Source organism: Salvelinus alpinus, chromosome 21 (genome assembly GCF_045679555.1).
Source record: "Salvelinus alpinus chromosome 21, SLU_Salpinus.1, whole genome shotgun sequence".
Classification (NCBI taxonomy): Eukaryota; Metazoa; Chordata; class Actinopteri; order Salmoniformes; family Salmonidae; genus Salvelinus; species Salvelinus alpinus.
In genome coordinates this window covers 13286891-13308842 of record NC_092106.1, presented here as the reverse complement: position 1 = coordinate 13308842, position 21952 = coordinate 13286891, and the positions used below count along the sequence as shown (strand labels likewise).

The following is a 21952-nucleotide window of genomic DNA, read 5'->3' as shown; positions in this document are numbered from 1 at the left end:
TTTATGTCCACGTGAGGGAGATTTAGGACCACCAGTAGCCTAGTAGTAGACGGACCACCAGGAGTAGACCGTTTTAACCTCAGCAAATTAGCCTATTAACGTTTTATAAAACACTAGTAGATTTAGATTTTAAAAAATTTAAAAAATACGATGTGTATTGCTATAACTACTTTTTATACAATGGCCCACTGTGAACAAGTAGGCCTGAAGTATGGCAGGCAGTTGTGCAGCAGTTACGCACATGTTATTGTTGAACGGAAAGGGGCTGGCTACTTGGGGATAAAGCCACGGTCGGGATTTGACAGGGGAGTTCTTGATGCTCATGTAGTCTGCGTTCAAATCCAGGATGACAGAGAACCATATTTACAATTACAGTGTGTGTTTTTGAAGAAATTTCCCCGTGAACTATTTCTGATTATTCATCACTTGCCACCGGTTTTGCGTAAAGCGCAACAATTTGGGATCTACCCGTTTTGTCGTTACACTCGTCAAGAGACCTGCCGCTTACCAACAAAATGGCCTGCTGAAAGTGAAAAGAAGATAAAAAGCTGCCCTTAACTTTATTGCGTTAACGGTGCTACCGAAGGCTGGATTGGCTGGCGATTTGTGCACGGCGCTTTGCCACAGAGACAGAAGTGCGCGCAACACCTCCAGCAGAGCCACGCGCCTGGGCATTATGCTGGTTTTCACGTTCACCTGTCTCGTGCTGCTCATCATCTTGTTCTCGGAGTCTATTCAAACTGAGAGGTCACCGGTAAGTCTTCAAGGATTTACACTTTCATACTTCAGAAGTGCTCACTTTCATTTTGAGAGACAGTCTATCTAGCATGAACTGTTACATTTTCACTTAACTTTTTTTCTTTATCAATATTTTTTTATTATCATTCTGTGATTGTCACCTGAACTTAAACCAATATCCAATCACCGATGGTGCGTTTTAAAACATAACTAAACGTGAGTGCAAAACGTTATATTACATCTGTGCTCTGGCTGAGTGAAGTAGACTATAATAGACAGAAAGGAGTGGTTGCCATCTCAAGCAGTGCTGAAACCCTTTTCTTTCAGATTGGTTACATCCATGAATTAAGGGCATACCTGTTACCTTGAGTCACAGAGCTCTCAAAGTGATCTAAAGTCAGTTTAGTTTAGTACTGACCATAATCATTTAGGACATATATGTCAGAGTCAAGGCCCGCGGGCCACATCCGGCCCGCGAGAAGGTTTTTTACGGCCCCTGGGATGATCTTGATTTATTATTAGAACCGGCCCGCAGACCGCAGCAAGCCGGCAGCCCGCAGATCTTTTACACGCACCAATACTACATTTCCCACAATGCAACGGTGACGCACCGAGCAGTAGGCTGCTGTGTAAATGAGATGGAGCTGCCTTGGGAAAAACTCGTGGGTTTGACAACCGACGGAGCACCTGCGATGTGTGGACACAGGAGCGGACTGGTGGCGAAGATACGGGAAAAGATGCAAGAGGAAAACGCGACAGGTGAGCTGACAGCTTATCATTGTATCATACACCAGGAAGCGTTGTGCGGTAAAGCCTTGAAAATGGAGCATGTAATGAGCATCATCACGCGCACAGTTAACTTTATCAGAGCCAAAGTTTTGAATCACCGCCAGTTCAAGGCATTTCTGACGGAGTTAGAAACGGAGCATGGTGATTTGCCTTATCACACAGAGGTGCGATGGCTAAGCCAGGGAAAGGTGCTTCAAAGATGTTTCGAGCTTCGTGAGGAGATTTGTCTGTTCTTGGACAGCAAAGGGAAAGACACAACACAACTCCGAGACGAAATGTTTCTGTGTGAAATGGCTTTTCTGTGTGACATTACGAGTCATCTGAATGCAATGAACTTGCAGCTGCAGGGTCGGGATCATGTCATCTCTGATATGTACAGTACAGTGAAGGCATTTAAAACCAAACTGACTCTGTGGGAGACGCAGATGCGGAAAGAAAATTTGAGCCACTTTCCCAGCTGCCAGACCATGAAAGAGAAGCTCTCTACCAGTGCGTTCCCGAGCGCACAGTTGGCTGATAAAATAGGTATGCTTGCCGCTGACTTTCGACGCCGATTTGCTGACTTTGAAGCACAAAAAAGCAGGTTGGAACTGCTCGGTAACCCATTTGCTGTTGACGTGGAAAGCTCACCACCAAACCTCCAAATGGAGTTGATTGACCTCCAATGCAATGATGCACTGAGGGCAAAATATGCGGCAGTGGGTGCTGCGGAGTTCGCCCGTTTCCTCCCCGACACAATGCCCCAGCTGCGCATCCAGGCTGCTCAAACGTTGTCTATGTTTGGCAGCACATACCTGTGTGAACAACTGTTTTCTTTGATGAACCTGAACAAAACATCACACAGAAGTCGACTTACTGCTGAACACCTCCACTCAATTCTGAGGATTTCCTCAGCTCAGAGCCTTACCCCGAACATTGATGAACTTGTGGAAAAGATGGGACACCACCAAGTATCACCCTCAACCTCAAACAAGTGAACATTACTGTGCAATCACATATTTAGAGTTTTTACTCAGTTCAAGTTTAAAAGTTAAAGTTTAATATTTGTTTTCACTGCATGTTACTTCTCCTTAAACAAAGTGTTGTTTTTGATTAATAGATTTTTGCACTTTATTTTATTGTATTTCAATCCAATTATATTTTAAAAATATTTCAGTTGAGTGGATGATAGAAAATTGCTATTATTGTTTTTTTCTTTGAAGTAAATTTAGCCCACTTTTGCTAAAATAGAAAATATAGGCTACTGATGGTGCCTTGAATACCGGTTTCTTTCATTTAATGTTCATGTTATGGGGATTTTTATATAAAGGAAATTTGTCTTTTGTGTCTGTTGAAAATTAAAGATTACTGACAGAGCCATAAGAAAATATTGCTTTATTTATCTGATCATATTGGAATATATTTGTTAGGTTTTCAGTAGGTTCAATTAGGTTCACTAGACTATATGCGTCATTTAAAAAATTTTCAATGAACATTCGAACAGTCCGGCCCTCGGCTTGTAGCTAAATTTTTTATTTGGCCCTCCGTCCATTTGACTTTGACACCCCTGATTTAGGAGATTAGAGTATGACACGCTGATCCAAGATCAGTGTGTAAGGGGCCACACCTACCTCCAAGCCATGGAGTGGAATCTGAGAAAGTCTATAAAGCCAATGTTCCCTAAAGAGGTAGTGTATGGAGTAGACAAACACTGGCTAACTAGCCCAGACCGCAGGCCAGAAACCGCCTCAAGGCAAATATTGAAACTTATTTTTTTATTTTACCCGAGGGAAAACGGGTGTGTGCCCTCAGAAAGAATTCACACCCCTTGACTTTAGTCACTGGCCTACCCATTATGTCAAAGTGGAGTTATAATTTTGGAAATGTTTCCAGATTAATAACAAATTAAAAGCTGAAATGTCTTGTGTCAATAAGTATTCAACCCCTTTGTTATGGCAAGCCTAAATAAGTTCAGGAGTAAAAATGTGCTTAACAAGTCACAAGTTGCATGGACTCTGTGCGATATTATTGTTTAACATTATTTTTGAATGACTACCTCATCTCTGTACCCCACACATACAATTATCTGTAAGGTCCCTCAGTTGAGCAGTTAATTTCAAACACAGATTCAACCACAAAGACCAGAGAGGTCTCCCAATGCCTCGCAAAGAAGGGCACATATTGGTAGATGGGTAAAAAAAAAAGCAGACATTGAATATCCCTTTGAGCATGGTGAAGTTATTAATTACACTTTGGATGGTTTATCAATACCCCATCCTTCCTAACTCAGTTGCTGGAGAGGAAGGAAACTGCTCAGGCATTTCACCAGAATTTAATGGCTGTGATAGGAAAATTGGGGATGGATCAACAGCATTGTAGTTACTCCACAATACTAACATACAGTAAATAAAAGAGTGAAAAGATGGAAGCCTGTACAGAATAAAAATATTCCAAAACATGCATTCTGTTTGTAAATAAGGCACTAAAGTAAAACTGCAAAACATGTGCCAAAGAAATTAACTTTATGTCCTGATTACAAAATGTTAAGTTTGGGGCACATCCAAGTACCACTATTTGTATTTTCAAGCATGGTGGAGGCTGCATCATGTTATGTGTATGCTTTTTATGGGCAAGAACTAGGGAGTTTTTAGGATACAAATAAACTGATTTGAGGCAAAATCCTAGAGGAAAATAACTTCAGCCTGCTTTCCAACAGACACTTGGAGACAAATTCCCCTTTCAGCAGGACAATAACATAAAGCAAGGCCAAATATACACGAGTTGCTTACCAAGATTACATTGAATGTTCCTGAGTGGCCTAGTTACAGTTTTGGCTTAAGGAAAGACTTGAAAATGGCTGTCTAGCGATGAGCAACAACCAACTTGACAGAACTTGAATCATTAAAAAATAAAAAAATAAAGTGAAAATATTGTGCAATCCAGGTGTGCAAAGCTCATACAGACTTGTGCAGAAATACTCAGAGCTGTAATTGCTGGCAAATGTGATTCTAACATGTTTTGACTCAGGGGTGTGAATACTTGTGTAAATGAGATAATTCTGTATTTCATTTTCAATACATTTGCAATAATGTCTACAAATATGTTTTCACTTTATCATTATGAGGTATTGTGTGTAGATGGGTGAGAATCTATTTAATCCATTTTGAATTCAGGCTGTAACACAACAAAATGTGGAACAAGTTAAGGGGTATTAATTATTTCTGAAGGAACTGTATGTGTTTGAGTGTGTGCATACAGTACATGTGTACAGGTTTCAGTGTGTTTGGTTACCATGCCAATTTTGAAATGTGAGAGAAGGTGTACTTGTACACGACTCGGCTGTGAAAGTGCACATGTTTAGCATGTCTGCGTGTGCCTGCAATGTTTGGTTGTTTTGTATTCTGCAGGCGCATGACAAATTGCACACACAGGCTGTTTGTCTGTCCAGCCTTCCTGCCATGCCATAGAGATGAATGGAGAAGAACTCTTCACATGTGACTGATTCACTGTTCTCATTACATTTACTCTGCATATGACAGGGGAGGGGGCTTATTTCAACATAAAAGTCACTGGTATGGATGTAAATAAATGCAAGTCTTTCAGAAGCATTTCAGTCTTAGCCAAAACATCGTATTTCATCACACTAAGGCGACCCCCTCGAGATATATCTATATTTTCATATGCAGTTATAAAATCTAACACCAGGTTGCCTAAAACATTGCCACCTTGTTCGTCCACGCTTCAACGCTCTGCCCAGAACACCGACGCTAATTGTAGCTGGAACACATTGTAACACTGCACCTGGACAGAGAAGCTCACTCAAGGCTACTAGCTACTCTTTAGACCTGAACCTGGTCCATTCAGTGGTACTGAACACACTGAACTCCTAGTTAGAAAGCTATCTCCCGTCCTCCAGCCACAATGACACTACCTCCAACATGCACACACACATCCAAAGTATATGCTTTCCTCCACAAGGAATCAATCGATGAAATAATGCCCTCACCACCTAGCAGCACAGGCAGGTCCTTTCATCAGCAGAGAGGCTTTTTTCAATCAGGAAAAATTATGCTGAAAGTGAAACACACACCATGGCAAATTTACTGAGCTATGACAGAGTGTGAGGGAGAGCAGGAGACAAAGAGGTATTGAAGATTGAGCCTGGAGGATGGCTGGGGCTGGGGCTTTGGGGGGGGCAAGGTCTGGGTTCAGGGTTATCTGATTGGTAGTGAAGGTCAACGACAAGAGAGGGACCCGTGTGTGAGTGCATGTGTGATACCTAGCTTTTAGTGCAATGTCTGGCACTGGGCAGCATGTGTTAGCAATTTAGCACAAGCCTATGGCCTGCGGTCCGAGTACCTCTCTCTGTCTCTGTTCTCGTCTCTCCTCCGCCCACCTCACTGGAATGTTGATGTAAAAAAAACACATGGTGTGTCAATAGAAGTTTATCAAATGCAGTCTAGGCCTAGGGCATCCTACTAACGATTAGGAATACCACTGTGACTATGAATAAGGCTGGAAAAAGCTGCGGTGTACCATACTATAGCAGGGATACAGGGAAAGCCCTCGGACAGCCGTCGTGTTCTGCAATAAGTGTCCTCTAGGATGGTGTGTGTCATGTACTCAAGTATTGACTCAAGGACAGGTAAGAGATTTTAGAGGTCATGCATGTCTGGTGTATGGTCCAGTATTACAGCAATATTCAGATGACAGAACAGAAATGTTCCAGCATCTTCCCTTTGGATGCAGGCCTGCAAAATACAGTACTTTACTCCAGCCATGACAATGAGCTACAGACTGAGCCCACAGTTGGCAGGAATCTTCCCCTCAATTAGACCTATTTATTTACAGAGCAGTTAGCTAGCAAAACCAGCTCTCACAGGTACAGGAGCAGGTGAAGGCCAAGATATACACACACACACACACACACACACACACACACACACACACACACACACACACACACACACACACATTTCCTTATTTTCTATTTTAACATACTTTGGCCATGTGTTGACTGCTGCAGTGCTTATCTTTTACGTGCTCCCTCTCTCAGCTTTTCCTAGCGTGACACTGAAGCACTGTTCCTGTGCCAGACAAGCAGCAGACTGAGTATCCACTAGCCAAGGCACCAACAAATAGCTCCTTTTTAATCCCTCTCTCTGACCAGCTCTACTTAAGTCTATCCACACCATTACACTCCACATGTGTATTTACCCTTGTTCTGATTGGTCACACAACTTCGCTGCGAGCCCTTCTCTGCTCTTTTTCCATCCATCTCTCTGATACAGTACGCTGCTGGGGGTCAAAGTGTGTCATATGAGAGTACAGGTCAGGAGGGTGTAATTGTATTGTACTGCTTGTCTCCAGCCGTTTCTGATCCCAGAAAACATGTGGCCCCGGGGCTGTGCGCTGGACTGCCACAGGGAGCGCCACCGGACAGTATGTGGCAGCAACGGACGCCTTTACATGTCCCTGTGTGCCTTCCAGAGAGCCCAGTGCATCAACACTCAGCTACGGATGGCACCGCGAGCACACTGTGCAGGTAAGTACCCTTTGGTGACCATAAACTGTGTACATTCTATGAAAATCAGTAATAGACGCCTCCATCTATACACGCGTATTCACACTATACACATTCCATCTATTAATCACCACATATACCAGGGATGGGCAACTTTGATGGGGGTGAGAGCCACAAAAAAATCTGAACTCAGCGTGAGGTGCTGCAGTTGCTCGTGGTTCTGTGTCCACCGCCTCTCACATTGCGAGTTCATTTCGTGCAATTCTACACATTTTGCCATGGGGTGTAGAGAAAATGTTGCAGTTTTAAAGCAAATTTGTTAAGATTCTACTCATTTTGCCATGGGGCAGAGAGGAAAATGAGCTGTCTTAGTGCTAATTTCCTGCAATTCTACACATTTTGCCATAGGGTGGAGAGAAATGTTTGCAGTTTTGAATATGATATCTGAGTGAGACTGACTGACAAAATCAATGGGCTCCCCCATCTGGTAATTCGACCATGATAACAAGTTTAGACAGCTGGCCGCTAAACTAACTCAGAAATCTGAAAAATAATTTCTGACATGGGCTAATTTACTGACTATCAGTCAGTAGAGGCTGCTGAGGGGAGGACTGCTTATAATAATGGCTGAAATGGAGTGTAATCCTGGAATGGAGTGGATGGAATGTGTATCAAACACATGAGAAACCCCCAAAACATGTTTGATACCATTCCATTCACTCCATTCCGGCCATTATTATGAGTCGTCCTCCCCTCAGCAGCCTCCACTGCTATCACTGACTGACATAACAAGAGAAAAACTGCTGATGCACAACCACATTTTGAAGTTACACCTGGTCTATTCTTCTATTCTAACTCTCAACAGTAAGTTTAGACCCCGACTGAGTCCCTATAAACTTTTTTGTGTGTAGAAATTGATCCGAGGGCCTTCAAAAGGGCCGCCAGTTGACCATCCCTGATATATACAGTACACACAATCAATACACACTTCTGCATTGATTATATATGCCATTGGAAGTAGTAGAGATTGTTGCTGGACATCCCCCTTCAGATTCCACCCAGTCCAAGTGCCAGCTGGCTCGTAGTCAGGCCCTGGAGTCCAGCGTCCGCAGCCACACCGTCCCAGAATGCGGTGCAGATGGAAGTTTCCTGCAGGTACTGTCTGTCTTTCAAATGACAGAAAATCATAGCAAATTGAATTTGTCACATGCGCCGAATACAAAGGGCGTGGTCTTTACCCTGAAATGCTTGCTTACGAGCCCTTCCCAACAATGTATAGTTCAAAAATTATAATAAAAATATAAATAGTAACACAAGAGGAATAAAATACACAATAATGGATCTATATACAGAGAGTACTAGTACCAGATCTATGTGGAGCTATATACAGGGAGTACCAGTACCAGATCTATGTTGAGCTATATACAGGGAGTACCAGTACCAGATCTATGTTGAGCTATATACAGGGAGTACCAGTACCAGATCTATGTGGAGCTATATACAGGGAGTACCAGTACCAGATCTATGTGGAGCTATATACAGGGAGTACCAGTACCAGATCTATGTGGAGCTATATACAGGGAGTACCAGATCTATGTGGAGCTATATACAGGGAGTACCAGTACCAGATCTATGTGGAGCTATATACAGGGAGTACCAGTACCAGATCTATGTGGAGCTATATACAGGGAGTACTAGTACCAGATCTATGTGGAGCTATATACAGGGAGTACCAGTACCAGATCTATGTGGAGCTATATACAGGGAGTACTAGTACCAGATCTATGTGGAGCTATATACAGGGAGTACCAGTACCAGATCTATGTGGAGCTATATACAGGGAGTACCAGTACCAGATCTATGTGGAGCTATATACAGGGAGTACCAGTACCAGATCTATGTGGAGCTATATACAGGGAGTACCAGTACCAGATCTATGTGGAGCTATATACAGGGAGTACCAGTACCAGATCTATGTGGAGCTATATACAGGGAGTACCAGTACCAGATCTATGTGGAGCAATATACAGGGAGTACCAGTACCAGATCTATGTGGAGCTATATACAGGGAGTACTAGTACCAGATCTATGTGGAGCTATATACAGGGAGTACCAGTACCAGATCTATGTGCAGAGGTACAATGTATTTGAGGTAGATATGTACATGAAGGCAGGGTAAAGTGACGAGGCATCAGGATAGATAATAATAAGGTATGAGGTAGATATGTACATGAAGGCGGGGTAAAGTGACGAGGCATCAGGATAGATAATAATAAGAGTAAGAATAAAGAACAGACTAGCAGCATACACTGAGTGTACAAAACATTAGGAACACCTGCTCTGACTCTGTGAATCCAGTTGAAAGCTATGATCCCTCCACTTCAATCAGTGTAGATGAAGGGGAGGAGACGGGTTAAATAATGATTTTTAAGCTTTGAGACAATTGAGACATGGATTGTTTATGTGTGTCATTCAGAGGGTGAAAGTGCAAGACAAAATATTTAAGTGCCTTTGAACGGGATTTGGTAGTAGGTGCCAGGTGCACTGGTTTGAGTGTGTCCAAAACTGCAACGCTGCTGAGTTTTTCACACTCAACAGTTTCCTGTGTGTCTCAAGAATGGCCCACCACCCAAAGGACATCCAGACAACTTGACACAACAGTGGGAAGCATTGGAGTCAACATGGGCCAGCATCCCTGTGGAACGCTTTCGACATCTTGTACAGTCCATGCCCCGGTGAATTGAGGCTGTTCTGCGGGCAAAGGGGGGGTGGGGGAACTCAATTTTATGAAGGTGTTCCTAATGCTTTGTACACTTTGCGTATGATGAGTTTAAAAGTGTGCGTTTGTATTTATGTTGTGTCAGTATGTGTGAGTGTGAATGTGAATGTGTGTGGGTTTTGTGTGAGAGGGTCAATGTAGTGTTTATTTCTGTATATATAGTCTTGTGAGTGTGCATAGAGTCAGCACAAGATGGGGTCAGTGATTAACTATTTAGCAGTCTTATGGCTTGGGGGTAAAAGCTGTCTCGGTTCGAGAGCCGATGCTTCGGTACCGTTTGCCGGACGGTAGCAGAGAGAACAGTCTATGGCTACCCTTTAGTGAGCATACATTTCAGTACTTGGCTTTAATGTAGTTGGCAAAACGCAGGTTCTGACAAATCTCCCACTTTCTCAGGTGCAGTGCCACAACCAGACTGGTTACTGCTGGTGCTCTACTCCAGATGGGAAACCTGTCAGTGGGACCTCTGTCCTGCACCTCAGACCCAACTGCACAGGTGAGACAGAGTTTAGACCAAACGGCCAGCCGGAAATAGTTGTGAATTAGCATCTATCAAGCCACCCATTAAACAGATCTTCACACAGCCCTCTTTGTAGTATGTTGTGTTGTGCCATGAGTCATTTGTTTGAAATTACACAGATGACTGATCTGGAGTCAGCCCAAAGAGGTGAGAAATTCACCTGACTGACACGCATAAGTACTGTACTGTATATCAATCAATAGTGCTCCACTGACACTAATATATAGACTCAGTCAAACACTGCCACACACATACCTACTCTGGTACGGGCTTTTATCACAGTTAGTTTGGTCCTTGAAAAGTTCTTGTCTCTGTGGACACAGGTGAGGGTGGTCCCTCCCGGCCCACCGCCGACCCTAGCAGGACTAAGTCTGCAGCAGGTGAGAGGAGTGGACCATTGAACATGCTTTTAAGTCTAGCACTAGGCTTAATCTGTCTCTGGGAAACCGTCCCGTAATGATGGACATTTTCAGAAGGATACTACCATATTGTTTGTTTACACTAATATCACTATATTTCCTGTACAGGAATCACCGCTCCTCCGCTCTGGGTGACCATCCGGTTGAACTCTGACCCCAAAGGGAATCGTTCTGTAAAACGCCCTACAGGTAAGGAGTTTTTCTTTTTATGAGCTTCCATAGCTATCACTTCTGTGAGATAATGATTAGTGTGTGTGTGTACATGTGTGCGTACATTCGTGCTTCCACAGACAGTCCTCAGACGTGTGAGAGGGAGAGAGCAGCGTTGATGGCCGAGGTGCATCTCCTGTGGCAGGAGGAGCGCTTCATCCCAAAATGCAGTGCAGACGGGCGCTACAGCCCCATCCAGTGCCACGTCACCACGGGGTACTGCTGGTGTGTCCGGGCGGACACGGGACGGCCTCTACCAGGCACCTCTGCCAGGTATGGCCTCAAACAAGGCACCTAGTGGATAGAGAAATGTGGCTAACGCTTTATTTTACAGCCTGATAATTACCAGGTAGTTACATAGGAATGACTTGTACCAGCTTAACTTGGCAGTACAATAAAGCTTTACCTAAATGCATACTACATTCCCATGACACGCACAGTCCGCTATCAGAACTCTCCCATTCCACACTTTACTAAACTGATCAATGCACACCATGTAGCCCAGGAGCCTAAGAGATGCCTACTGAAGAACTCAAACACTGAGTATACAAAACATTAAGAACACCTGCTCTTTCCATGACATAGACTGACCAAATCAAATTGTATTGGTCACATACACGTGTTTAGCAGATGTTATTGCGGGTGTAGTGAAATGCTTGTGTTTCTAGCTCTGACAGTGCAGTAATATCTAACAAGTAATATCTAACCATTTCACAACATATGCCCAATACACACAAATCTAAGTAAAGAATGGAATTAAGAATATATAAATATATAGACGAGCAATGTCAGAGCGGCATAGACTAAGATACAGTAGAATAGAATACAGTATATACATATCAAATCAAACTTTATTTGCCACGTGCGCCGAATACAACAAGTGTAGACTTTACCGTGAAATGCTTACTTACAAGCCCTTAACCAACAGTGCAGTTCAAGAAGAAGAAAATATTTACCAAGTAGGCTAAAATAAAAAGTTATAATAAAAAGTAACACAATAAGAATAACAATAACGAGGCTATATACAGGGGGCACCGGTACCGAGTCAGTGTGCGGGGGTACAGGCTAGTTGAGGTAATCTGTACATGTAGGTGGGGGCGAAGTGACTATGCATAGGTAACAAACAAACAGCAAGTAGCAGCAGTGTACAAGAAGAGGAGGGGGTGGGGTGTCAATGTACATTTTTATGAATTGTTCAGCAGTCTAATGGCTTGGGGGTAGAAGTTGTTGAGGAGCCTTTTGGTCCTAGACTTGGCGCTCCGGTACCGCTTGCTGTGTGGTAGCAGAGAGAACAGTCTGACTTGGGTGACTGGAGTCTCTGACAATTTTATGGGCTTTCCTCTGACACCGCTGAGTTGAGTAATGCAAGATATGTAAACATTATTAAAGTGACTAGTGTTCCATTTATTATAGTGGCCAGTGATTTCATGTCTATGTATATAGGCAGCAGCCTCTAATGTGCTAGTGATGGCTATTTAACAGTCTGATCGGCTGTTTTTCAGTTTCTCGGTCCCAGCTTTGATGCACCTGTACTGACCTCGCCTTCTGGATGATAGCGGGGTGAACAGGCAGTGGCTTGTGTGGTTGTTGTCCTTGATGATCTTTTTGGCCTTCCTGTGACATCGGGTGCTGTAGGTGTCCTGGAGGGCGGGTAGTTTGCCCCCGGTGATGCATTGGGCAGACTGCAAACACTCTCTGGAGAGCCCTGTGGTTGTGGGAGGTGCAGTTTCCGTTCCAGGGGGGTGCGCCCAACTCAATACTAGGAAGGTGTTCCTAATGTTAGGTATACTCAGTGTATACTGTATATTGTATATTTTAACATTGTATTATATTTAAACCATTGGGTAAATGCATTGTGATGTATGATCATAATGACTAAATGGTTGGAGAGGATTCTATGAGTTACAGCTGGAGATCATTCCCATAGCTGTTGTTGCCCCCTTCAGGAACCGGCTGCCAGACTGCAGCCCGGAGGAGCCCCACAGCAGCCAGCCTGACAGGAGCTACAGAGACAGATCTCTACCAGGTCAGATCATCAAACTGCACTATACCTGGATAGATCAACAAGGATCTTTCTCGTTTTTACTAGCCTGGTCCCAGATCAGTTTGCGCTTTCTGCCAACTCCTATGGTCATTGTCACTCCTATGGCCATTGGCAGACATCACAAACTGATCTAGGACCAGGCTAACACTAACACTGTACATCTGATTGGTACTTTCTATACTGAGTACTGTGGGTACTATGTCCATGAGCTGTGGCGAATGCAACGTGGACTCTTGTCTAGTTTACATCATAACGGGTAGGAGTATCTCATGTTGTCAAGAGCCACAACTTAAACGGACCCCATTGCCTTGCCTTAATACCCTCTCTCTGCTCCCAGGGTGCCCTGGGACCCGGAAGAAAGAGTTCCTGCAGAGTCTGTTGAGAGCTCTGCAGCTGGAGGTTGAACAGTCTGGAATACTCAGCCCTCACAGGTCAGTCTGCATACCACTCTATTTAAACTAAACTAAAATATAAACACAACATGTAAAGTGTTGGTCCCATGTTTCACGAGCTGAAATATTAGATCCCAGAAATGTTCCGTATGCACAAAATATTATTTCTCTCAAATATTGTGTACAAATGTGTTTACATCCCTTTTAGTGAGCATTTCCTCTTTGCCAAGATAATCCATCCACTTGACAGGTGTGGCATATCAAGAATCTGATTAAACAGTATGATCATTACACAGGTGCACCTTGTGCTGGGGACAATAAAAGGCCACTCTAAAATGTGCAGTTTTGTCACATGATACAATGCCACAGATGTTTTGAGAAATTGTGCAATTGACATGCTGACTGCAGGAATGTCCACCAGAGCTATTGCCAGAGAATTTAATGTTAATTAAACATTACAACATAAGCAACATCGTTTTAGAGAATTTGACAGTACGTCCAACCGGTCTCACAACCGCAGACCACGTGTAAACACGCCAGCCCAGGACCTCCACATCAGGCTTCTTCACCTGTGGGATCATCTGAGATCAGCCACCCGGACAGCTGATGAAACTGAGGAGTATTTCGATCTGTAATAAAGCCCTTTTGTGGGGAAAAACTCATTCATGTTAAATTTCTGGATTTCACCCCTGCCCAGTCATGTGAAATCCATAGATTAGTGCCTAATTAATGTATTTAAATTGACAGATTTCCTTGTATGAACTATTACACAGTAAAATCTTTGAAATTGTTGCATGTTGTGTATATATTTTTGTTCAGTATAATTAAACCCACTGGACTTACTTCCCCTACCATCTGTTAATATCTTCACTCCATCCTTCTCTTTCTCACTACAGGTTAGTCTGCATACCACTCTATTAAACCCCATGGACCTACTCATCCCATCTATCTCTCCAGTTCATCCCTCTCTTTCTCACGCTTACATCTCTCCTCCCTCTCGTGGCCACTTAAATGCTCCGTACCTCTTCTCCTTTCTCTCTCTCCATCTGTCCGTTTTTCACTCAGTTCATTAATACACACAACTCTCTCCTTCACTCCACATCTTCTGTTTTACATATCCGTCCATCTGTAATTCCCTGTTTCTCTCACCACGCTCTCTCCAAAACCTTCCTCTATTCGCTGACAGATATTAGTACACAGGAGGTTGGTGGCACCTTAATTGGGGAGGACGGGCTCAGGGTAATGACTGGAGTGGAATCAGTGGAATGGTACCAAATACATCAAAAACATGGTTTCCAGGTGTTTGATGCCATTCCATTTGCTTCGTTCTAGCCATTATTATGAGTCGTTCTCCCCTCAGCAGCCTCCACTGTATTAGTAGTATAGTGTATTTCTGAATACATTACCAATTTACCAGGCCACTGATTGACTGTGGTGCCGTAATGGATCTGATAGTACTCCAGTATGTGATTAAATATTTAAAAGATATATTTTTCATACCGATTGCCTTTCTGTTTATAAATAACTTGTTTGTTCTTTTCGGCTCGACACAGCAATTGGAAAATGGTTATATGTTCAATGTGACTGAGGGTTCAGGAATGGAGTGCTTGTGTGAAATGAATTATTTTATCCTGACTGCGGGAATCTCATAAATATAGATTCACTGACTTGCCAGGCTCTGTTCTGTAAAAAACACAGTGGAACGTCATCTTCAGTATGTCAGCGGGAGGCCCTTTAAGAAGTCACTCGCAGATTTGTGTCTGCTAGATCCTCCCTGCATGTGGCTCATCTTAAAATAAACATTTGATTTCAATTCAAGACTATACAAGCCAATACATGACTGTTGTCCGCAGAAGAGCAATGCTACTGGTCTGACATGTGTCATTTCTATACCAGGGTGTCGGACGCCCCCCTGTCAGGCCCCATGTCCCCTCCCCCATCCACCTCGGTCCCCTCCCTGAGGGTTGAGGTGTGGGACATGTCAGACCCGGGCGGGGAGGATGAGGTGCTGCGTTGGCACTTCAGGAAGCTGGATACGGATGACAGTGGAGTGCTGAGCGAACGTGAGGCCCGGCCGCTCCGCCTCTACCTGCGCAGGAGGTTAAAGCCACGCCGCTGTGCTAAGAAGTTTGCCCAGTACTGTGACCGCGATGGGGACCGCGGCCTCACCCTGTCTGAGCTCAATGCCTGTCTGGGGCTGTGAGGTGGGTTTGGTTCTAGGAGAGAGTTGAGGTTGTGAGGTGGGTTTGGGCTTTGAGAAGAGGTGAATATGGGTTCAAATTTGGCTTTGTGATATGTTTAGTTTGTTAACACTTTGAGCTGAGAGGCTTTGAGTTGTGAGATTAGCCCTTTTGTAGGTGTTATGTAAGACCTACTGTATTTGATGCAAAGTCCAAGATCGGTTTAGAAAACCACTCGGGGATATTTTAAGTGGACACTTTATTTGTTGGGGTCGGTGCCAGGTACATGTTTTGTCAGAAAAAACGAGTTCTTTCCAGCTGGGAAATTGGATTTCCCTACTCTCTTCTTCATGAGTCGCCTTTGAAGTAGTGCCTGGAGGAAGAGAGTGTAGGACAAGTGTGTGCTTTAGAGATGAGTGAAGCGGAGGGTAAGTAAATGACTATCAGTGAATCCACATTGAGAGAGAGAGATAGAGAGGGGGACGACTAAATACATTTGTGTGTATTTCAGTACTGCGTCTCTGTAGTGTGTGTCTCTGTAGTGTGTGTCTCTATAGTGCGTGTCTCTGTAGTGTGTGTCTCTATAGTGTGTGTCTCTGTAGTGTGTGTCTCTATAGTGTGTGTCTCTGTAGTGTGTGTCTCTATAGTGCGTGTCTCTATAGTGCGTGTCTCTATAGTGCGTGTCTCTGTAGTGTGTGTCTCTATAGTGCGTGTCTCTGTAGTGCGTGTCTCTGTAGTGTGTGTCTATAGTGCGTGTCTCTGTAGTGTGTGTCTCTGTAGTGTGTGTCTCTATAGTGTGTGTCTCTGTAGTGTGTGTCTCTATAGTGTGTGTCTCTATAGTGCTTGTCTCTATAGTGCGTGTCTCTGTAGTGCGTGTCTCTGTAGTGCGTGTCTCTGTAGTGCGTGTCTCTGTAGTGTGTGTCTCTATAGTGCGTGTCTCTGTAGTGCGTGTCTCTGTAGTGCGTGTCTCTGTAGTGTGTGTCTCTATAGTGTGTGTCTCTATAGTGCGTGTGTGTGTCTCTATAGTACGTGTCTCTATAGTACGTGTCTCTATAGTGCGTGTCTCTAAAGTACGTGTCTCTATAGTACGTGTCTCTATAGTGCGTGTCTCTATAGTGCGTGTCTCTGTAGTGCGTGTCTCTATAGTGCGTGTCTCTGTAGTGCGTGTCTCTATAGTGCGTGTCTCTATAGTACGTGTCTCTATAGTGCGTGTCTCTGTAGTGCGTGTCTCTATAGTGCGTGTCTCTATAGTGCGTGTCTCTATAGTGTGTGTCTCTATAGTGTGTGTCTCTATAGTGTGTGTCTCTATAGTGCGTGTCTCTGTAGTGTGTGTCTCTATAGTACGTGTCTCTATAGTGCGTGTCTCTATAGTGCGTGTCACTATAGTACGTGTCTCTATAGTGCGTGTCTCTGTAGTGCGTGTCTCTGTAGTGCGTGTCTCTATAGTGCGTGTCTCTATAGTGCGTGTCTCTGTAGTGAGTGTCTCTGTAGTGCGTGTCTCTATAGTGTGTGTCTCTATAGTGAGTGTCTCTATAGTGAGTGTCTCTGTAGTGCGTGTCTCTATAGTGCGTGTCTCTGTAGTGCGTGTCTCTGTAGTGCGTGTCTCTGTAGTGCGTGTCTCTGTAGTGCGTGTCTCTATAGTGCGTGTCTCTATAGTGCGTGTCTCTATAGTGCGTGTCTCTGTAGTACGTGTCTCTATAGTGCGTGTCTCTATAGTGCGTGTCTCTATAGTACGTGTCTCTATAGTGCGTGTCTCTATAGTGCGTGTCTCTATAGTGCGTGTCTCTATAGTGCGTGTCTCTATAGTGCGTGTCTCTGTAGTGCGTGTCTCTATAGTGCGTGTCTCTATAGTGCGTGTCTCTATAGTGTGTGTCTCTATAGTGCGTGTCTCTATAGTACGTGTCTCTATAGTACGTGTCTCTATAGTGCGTGTCTCTATAGTGCGTGTCTCTATAGTGCGTGTCTCTATAGTGTGTGTCTCTATAGTGTGTGTCTCTATAGTGTGTGTCTCTGTAGTGTGTGTCTCTATAGTGTGTGTCTCTATAGTGCGTGTCTCTGTAGTGCGTGTCTCTGTAGTGCGTGTCTCTATAGTGCGTGTCTCTGTAGTGCGTGTCTCTGTAGTGCGTGTCTCTGTAGTGCGTGTCTCTATAGTGCGTGTCTCTGTAGTGCGTGTCTCTGTAGTGCGTGTCTCTGTAGTGCGTGTCTCTGTAGTGTGTGTCTCTATAGTGCGTGTCTCTGTAGTGCGTGTCTCTGTAGTGTGTGTCTCTATAGTGCGTGTCTCTGTAGTGTATACATGCGTGAAATTAGGAGCGCTCTGTTCGTTACGGCTGTTAACACGTCCCTGCCACAATAGTGAATTATGGAGCTCAGTTTGCCCTGTTGAGTGTCTATATTTCAACAGCACAGAAAGAACATCTGAGTGAGTCAGCAGAATGAGAATGTGTATGTGTGTGTGTCTGTCTGTCTGTCTGTCTGTCTGTCTGTCTGTCTGTCTGTCTGTCTGTCTGCCTGCCTGCCTGCCTGCCTGCATATGGCTTTCCATGTGTTTGATGCCATTTAATTTGATCCATTCCAGCCATTATTGTGAGCTGTCCTCCACTCAGCAGCCTCCACTGTCCCAGACCCACTCCTTACCAGCTCCAGATGGCTCTCTATGTTTTGGTTTCTCTCTCTCCTTCTCTCCGTTCCACATACGAGAGGGTGAGAGAGGGAGAACGAGACAGAGGAGAGAAAGAGGCTCTTTTACCTCAAGGTTAGTGCTAGCTCACCAGGGACGGCTGTTTTTGGCTTGGTGTCAGAGACATTAAAAGGCTGCTGCGTGTTTATGTACATTTAGAAACCAAAACAAACCTGGAGCCAAAATGACCAGTCCCACCCCGCCCTTAACCTCCAAGTATTCCGTCTAGCTGAGGCGTACTGACAGCTAGGGAGAAGGTGAGAGGTGTTGTAATGGCTTCTACCTAACACACGTATCCGTCCTCCAGACACTCCCGGTGACAATAATGGGAATAATGAGGAAGGCCTCCAATGATTCAGAACGACTCGTCTGAAACAGAACTAGAGCCCACAAGACGTAGGTTAGAGGTCCTGTTGAATGAAACAAGACAGTCATTCATACATCTGTCTCTCTCTCCTATCCTCTCCTCTCCTGTCCTGTCCTGTCCTACCTACAGTATCCGTCAGTAGAACCGAGGAGAGAAGGCAGAGGAGAGCATTGAGCAACAGAAGATCCAAGATCCAAGTCCTGGGCCTGTATTTATCAAGCGTCTTAGAGTAGGAGTGCTGATCTAGGATCAGGTACATGTCATCTTATTCATTATGATTAATAAGCAAAACTGATTCTAGAACAGCAATCCTACTCTGAAACGCTTGGTAAAGACCCTGAAGACCTGAATTCTTCTCCACTCCTGTCAAATTGTTATTGGAAGGTCCAGTTCTACAGCACTTTGTAAAGCACAAACATAAGGCCTCAATTGAAGCGTGGTTGCAGAATATACAGCACACAGAATAGAGTATATAGTCGCCGCTTTATTTTAATGTGTTCTATGTCTTTTGTGTTGCGTTGTCAGCTCTGATCATTTCCTCGCGTTCATATTTATCAGTAATGGTCTTCTGCTGTAAAACCACAATGTCATTTGTGTATTTGTCATTTTAATCCGTAAACCGTGCTCAAATATTTGTTGACTATAAATAAATCGAATTTAAAAAATACAATACTGTATTATGCAGTGTACAGATCCCTATATGCGTTAACCCATCTGGGGAGCAAGTGGCATAGTAAAATGATTTAAGGTTTTCATCTGTGTGTGTTTACGATGAATGCAACAAGAATTTCCAATATCTTTCGAAGGAATCACTAACAAATGGAGACGTACGGCGCTCAAGCCTACAATGTGACTGATAGAGGACTGGACATAAAAGACATTCCTGAGAGTAAAGCAGCGATTTTGAAAAGCCCATTAGACAAAGCTGGGGTAACATCTCCTGGGAAGGATGAGATGTGTTACATCATGATGGCTCATCGCAGTGACACTGAAATGGGGAAAGTATTGGGCCTTTACAGTAAGGTGAGGCAGGAAGGGAAGCTGCCTGGAAGCTGGAAGCAGGCGGTAGTGACCCTGATACGGAAAGCAGGGAAAGACCCTACTAGTCCTTCAAGCTGTAGGCCGCTAGCGTTGACATCTCATGTATGTAAACTTATGGAAAGGATGATAACGGAAAGGCTGACTTACTTCCTGAGAGTAGAGGATTAATGTCACCAGATGAAAGTGGGTTCAGGACAGGCAGGGGAACAATGGATCCTGTACTGCCTTGAGTCAGTCATTTGGAAAGCACTGGCAGATAAGGTGGTGGTAGCTGTTTTATTTGATGTAGAGAAGGCCTGTGATATGATGTGGAAGCAGGGCCTACTTATCAAGCTGGGTAACATGGCGGTTGGAGAAATGGTTTTTAACTGGATAAAAGTTTTTATTTTGGGGCGATCAATACAAGTGAGGGTGGGGAGCTCTATGTCAGAAAGTTGTGAGGTAGATAATGGTATCCCCCACACGGAAGTGTCATTAGTCCTTTGTTGTTCTCCATTATGATTGACAATGTATTCTCCCAGGTGAAACCTGGTATTGGGAGGTCATTGTTTGCGGATGACGGTGCACTGTGGAAGAGAGGGAGAAATATTACCCATACAGCCAGGAGAGTTCAAGAAGTGATTAGTGAAGTTGAGCGGTGGGGCTTTAAGTTTTCAGTTGACAAAACACAGACTGTGTTTTTTCTAGAAGGAAGGCTGGGGATGAAATATACCTGAAGCTGTATGGAAGGAATCTGGAGAGGGTGGGAGGGTTGAGGTCCCCGGGGGTCTGGTTTGACACCAGAATGAAATGGGTGGAGCATATTAACAGACTAGTTGTCAAAGGAAATAAAATATTGAATGTGATGCTTTGCCTGTCAGGATTAGAGTGGGGGGCAGATAGAATGGCGTTGAAAATGCTATATATAGCGCAGATAAAGTCATCACTGGATTATGGAAGTGTAGCATATGGATCAGCAACGCCGCCATCTTTTAAAAAGCTAGATGTAATCCAGTCCCAAGCCCAACGAATATGTTGTGGAGCACTCAGTACCTCCCCGGTGGCAGCGATGCAGGTAGAGTTGAGAGAGATGCTGTTAAAGTTAAGATGACAACAGCTAACCATGACATATTGGGTAAATCTACAAGGACATAAGGTTACACATCTTACAAAAAAGGTACTTCTAGAGTGCTGGAAACATGAATGAAATCTGAATGCAAGTTTTGGGTGGATAGGCAATGACATGGCAAGAGAGATGGGGTTGTTTGGGAGGGAGTTTAGCCTCTTTGTGGTTCTTCCTGCTATAGCACCTTGGTTGCTCCCTCAGCCAATGAGGGAGGGTTCCTTGAGAGGGTAAGAACTGTTGAGGAAAGAGTAGATTCAGTTGTAAGTGAACATTTATGAACACAATACTATGCTTTCTTGAATATATTCACAGATGGATCTAAGGACCCTAAAACAGGGGGACAGGTGCAGCTTTTAGTGTTCCTGAGTTAAAAAAAAAAACGAATCCGTTTACACAATGCAGTTGAAGGCCATACTCTTGGCTGCAGAGTGGGTGGAGGTGAGTATGGGTAGTCATCTGCTCTGACTCCTGTGCAGCACTGATTAGCTTAAATTAATTTGTGTCTCTGAGCAGAGTATAGGGTGAAACAGTTGGGTTTATTTGTGATGTTCCTCTGGGTACCAGCTCATGTGTGAGTAGAGGGGAATGTGGAGGTGGATGTTACCACCAAGCAGGCTCTGAAACATCCTAATGTTGAGATGGAATTGTCAATCAGTAAAGCAGAAGCCAAGGGGTTGATTAAAAACAGTGGTTAAAAACAAATGGCAAGAGTTGTGGAACAGGTAGGGAAAGGGAAGACACCTGTATAAGATCCAGGAAAAGGTGGGGGCAGGGAGGTCCTCAGGTCGAGAGAGAAGGGAGGAACGTGTAATCTCAAGGCTGAGACTGGGACACACAAGGCTCAATAGTACATTGAAATTGGTGGGGAAACATCTGACTGGGCGGTGTGATCATTGTCAGGAGGAGATGTAAACAGTGGAACACGTTCTATTTCAGTGCCAGAAATATGGGAATGAAAGGGAGCGATTGTTAGTAGATTTGAGTGGTAATCGGGTTGAAGAGCCAAGATTAAGTGAACTGCTGGAGAAATCTTCAGGGGATGTAGTATTTAATTATGTGTTTTGTTTATTTAGGGAGACGAGAATATTGGGTACGATTTAGACCTTACCTGTCTCTGGTCCACACTCCAGTCCAGTTGGTGGCAGTAATGCACCTTAATGCACCTCAACCTCAGGAGCGTGAAGAAAT

At 44.1% G+C, this 21952-nt stretch overlaps 1 protein-coding gene across 1 annotated transcript; it reads left to right on the top strand.

Annotated features, from left to right (window-relative positions):
* Positions 1 to 547: 547 nt before the first annotated feature.
* LOC139547876 (SPARC-related modular calcium-binding protein 1-like) lies at positions 548 to 19285 on the top strand. Its single transcript, XM_071357024.1, has 11 exons — positions 548 to 754; positions 6877 to 7051; positions 8082 to 8185; positions 10206 to 10305; positions 10653 to 10709; positions 10857 to 10937; positions 11039 to 11231; positions 12905 to 12984; positions 13340 to 13433; positions 15291 to 15598; positions 18748 to 19285. Exons 1-10 carry the CDS (start codon positions 677 to 679, stop codon positions 15595 to 15597), a joined length of 1269 nt encoding a protein of 422 aa, XP_071213125.1. The 5' UTR covers positions 548 to 676; the 3' UTR covers position 15598; positions 18748 to 19285.
* The last annotated feature ends 2667 nt before the right edge of the window (positions 19286 to 21952 follow it).